General features: G+C 45.1%; 1 protein-coding gene across 2 annotated transcripts; it reads right to left on the bottom strand.

Moving 5' to 3' along the window:
• Window positions 1-248: 248 nt before the first annotated feature.
• On the bottom strand, window positions 249-1,791 carry LOC6529013. Of its 2 annotated transcripts, XM_015198720.2 has the most exons (2): window positions 1,686-1,791; window positions 249-1,631 (listed from the first exon to the last, which is right to left on the bottom strand). In XM_015198720.2, the coding sequence occupies exons 1-2, from the start codon at window positions 1,765-1,767 to the stop codon at window positions 358-360; spliced, it is 1,356 nt and encodes a 451-aa protein (XP_015054206.1). In that variant the 5' UTR covers window positions 1,768-1,791; the 3' UTR covers window positions 249-357. The 2 variants fall into 2 exon arrangements, with proteins under 2 accessions (XP_015054206.1, XP_002090045.2); XM_002090009.3 differs by having other exon boundaries at window positions 249-1,778.
• Between the last annotated feature and the right edge of the window lie 1,324 nt (window positions 1,792-3,115).

Genomic DNA, 3,115 nt, shown 5'->3' on the forward strand with positions numbered 1-3,115 from the left:
GGCATGGATTGGTTATCCACGTGGCTTGCGATCTTCTGGTTAAATGGATAAATTTTAATATGAGTGTAAGAATATAAGCATTAGGTATTCACAAAAACATTCAAAATAAATACAAATTACGAAACAGGCAACTATATACACCACAAATAAATATAGCATATTGTGCATAGCCATTAACAGATAATAACTATAATTACTTATATATTAACTATATCTGCATACACCCATTTCAATAAAACGCCTAAGAATATTTAAAAAAAATTGTCATTTGTTCGAAAACGCCTTTACAACTGGGGGTTTTTATAAAATGATGAGTCAGCGTCGAAACCAATTTAAAAAAAACCCGGATAATTTTCTTCATACGCCCGACATCTGGGGATGGTATCCGTAGAGCTCGTAGAGCTCTTCCTTGGATAGAGTGCGCTCCATGTGCTCGGGCTCCAGTTGAAAGTGCCGGGGCAGGATCTTCCACTGCCACATGTTGAAGTAATTGTACTCCCCGGACTCATGGAATCCGCTATACAAGTAGTTGGGATTGTCCGCCTGCCGTATGACCCAGATGCGCTCAAACTTGTGATAGCGCCAGCCACGTTCCGCCAGTTCCGCAGCCGCGAGCATCTGCATCATGTCGCCAGTGTATGTGTAGAAGAAGAAAAATAGAAGCTCCGCCTGCATTTCATCGGTTTTTGGCTCCTGTAGGTTCAACTTTTCAGTGATGAGGAAGTTCAATGGCAAGTTGTAGCTCATCTCGTGGGGACTCAAGCGGGCTCCTTGAAGTGGCCCGGAAAAGATCGTGTCCGTGGTCCCATTCATATTGTGGTAAACATTGTTTCCGAATAGAAGCGGATTCCGGTGAATCGATCCCAGTTTCTTGGCCAGCCCCAACATCCCGAAGGATCCCTCAACAGCGGAGCCAGGAGACTCCGTCTCCATATTCCAAAACCTTTCATATAGAGGTGAGCCCAGCTCGAAGTTGACTCCACCCAGGGGCATACCAGTGTTGTTGGTTATTAGGCGTGCAAAGAGTTTGGAATTCTCGAAGCCGGGTGGGGGATGGATTGTGGTATTTGTTTGGGTGGCCCTTTTGTGGGCCGCATTCACGGCCCTCTGCACGACGCCTTCGTGCAGAAATTGCTTGTGAAATATCAGGCTCACACTCAAACGAACCGGATTGCTAAGATACCCGTACAAATGTGGCAGGAACTCCATCTCCTGGGGCTTCTGCGGAACGTGGTTTGGCTGAAGGAACACCTCGTTGCCGCTTAAGTTAAAGTGCGGATTGCTGGATACGACTGTATCTCGATATTTGGCCAATTCGACCTGCTCGCTTTCGCTCAACATGGCGGTCCAGTCGTCTGGAACCCCAGAACTCGGAGTCGATGGTAATGCAGTGGCGGCTGCTCCTGGCAAAGCCGGAAAGTCCTCGCGGAAGATGCTGAACTCGGGCACAGGTGGTTGGGGCGGTGAGGGGGACGGCACCAACTCCTGCTTGGGCTGGTTTTTCACCACGTCGACGTACAAGACGGGATATCCGTTTGGGGTCTGCAAGGACTCGGGCGATGATAGTGGCGATTGGTAGGGCGGAGGAGGCGGCGGACTGGGGGAATTCTCCCTCTCCTGCTGGTCATCCACTGTCTTGGAATAATGACGTTTCATAACGCAATCAGGATTTCTATAGGACTCACAGCTTATTCTGTAATTTACAGGAATTTCGAGCAAAAATACTCGGGACAGAGACTGCTTTACTTGAGCTCGCCAAAATGACATTTGAAAGAGCGCTAGTCAACACTGGCTACCGATAGAAACTTCGATATAAAGCTAGTAGATATATATATATATATATATATATATGTCCGTGGTAGTAGTAGTTCGATATATACAGTTCGATATAAAATGCAATACGTACGAAATGTACTTAGTTTTGTGTTATTAGATATGAACGGTAGCGTAGAACATTTTTTACATTTTTAAATAAAAATGTATTTAAACAAATCATTAATATGTGAAAAAAGCTGTAACTTATACGATTATATAGTAGGCAGAAATACGTAATCGTTTTTCAGCAATAAAGTGCAATTAAAAACCATCCTGAAATATTGGATTTACTAATAAATTAACATCTCGCATTGTGTGGGTGCCACGGGTATGGGCACAAAGCAATTTAAAAGTTATGGTAATAAATTCAAGAAAATTCACCTGCGCAGCTGCCGGAGAAAAAAGATTAAAATTGTGCATAAAAGTAAGAATAAAACGTTCACCTATATAATATGAAATAAAAACTGGCGGGGAGTATAGCCCATTAACTTAAACTGACACCATGCTAACATAAATCTCGATCCTTGGACGCCAAAAGAGGGGAGGAGCAGGGGTAGCCGTGAGAAGGCTAAGGGAAAATATCTTGGCAATAGTCCGAGTGCTCCTGCCCACAAAATGCTGAGGAGCGCATGGTCATCTGCCTGCCGCAAATCAACGAACTTGTCCAGCGGCCAGGAAAGTCACAACACTCTTGGAATCAGGTGCACGTCTCCCACTGCTCCTTAGCTATGCTCCCCAAATTAGGCACAAATAATATAAAATACAGAAACGTAGACTGCCAGCCGCTGGCAATGAAAAATGATACACACAATCGCCGAACGGCCAAGTGCAGAGTGTCCAGATCAAAAAAACAAATGCGTTTAAGAAGTTTTAGGACCGCAATTTGCCATACCCTTTCAAAACTATGAGAGCTTTTATGCTTATATACATATGTAAGTAGACATTCCCCAATACGATCCCAAGTTACCATTTATCCACTAAACACAACCAAGATTTGAATTACCACATAGATTTGAATTACCCCTTCAGAGAGTATAGCAATGCATCCAGATCCCAGGACCGCAACTAACGAAGCCAAGCAAAGCCATCACGAACTGCGGGCAGAAGCTGCTCCGGCCACATAAAGCACAATAAATCATACTCATGTTGCCGGGGACAGCGACAAAAGCTGCCTGCTCCGCAGTCACTGCCACGACTCGCAGTCATACTGGCCACGATCACCTGGCACTTGGCACTTGGCCCAGAGTTGGGTCAGGCCAATTGCGAAGGCATTATATCGCCATGACCACGGCCAGGGCCA

This window comes from Drosophila yakuba, chromosome 2L (genome assembly GCF_016746365.2).
Source record: "Drosophila yakuba strain Tai18E2 chromosome 2L, Prin_Dyak_Tai18E2_2.1, whole genome shotgun sequence".
NCBI lineage: Eukaryota > Metazoa > Arthropoda > Insecta > Diptera > Drosophilidae > Drosophila > Drosophila yakuba.

What these genes read in the sequence shown, in the direction of transcription:
- LOC6529013 (XM_002090009.3), bottom strand. Translation starts at nt 1,767, where the DNA reads ATGTCATTTTGGCGAGCTCAAGTAAAGCAGTCTCTGTCCCGAGTATTT.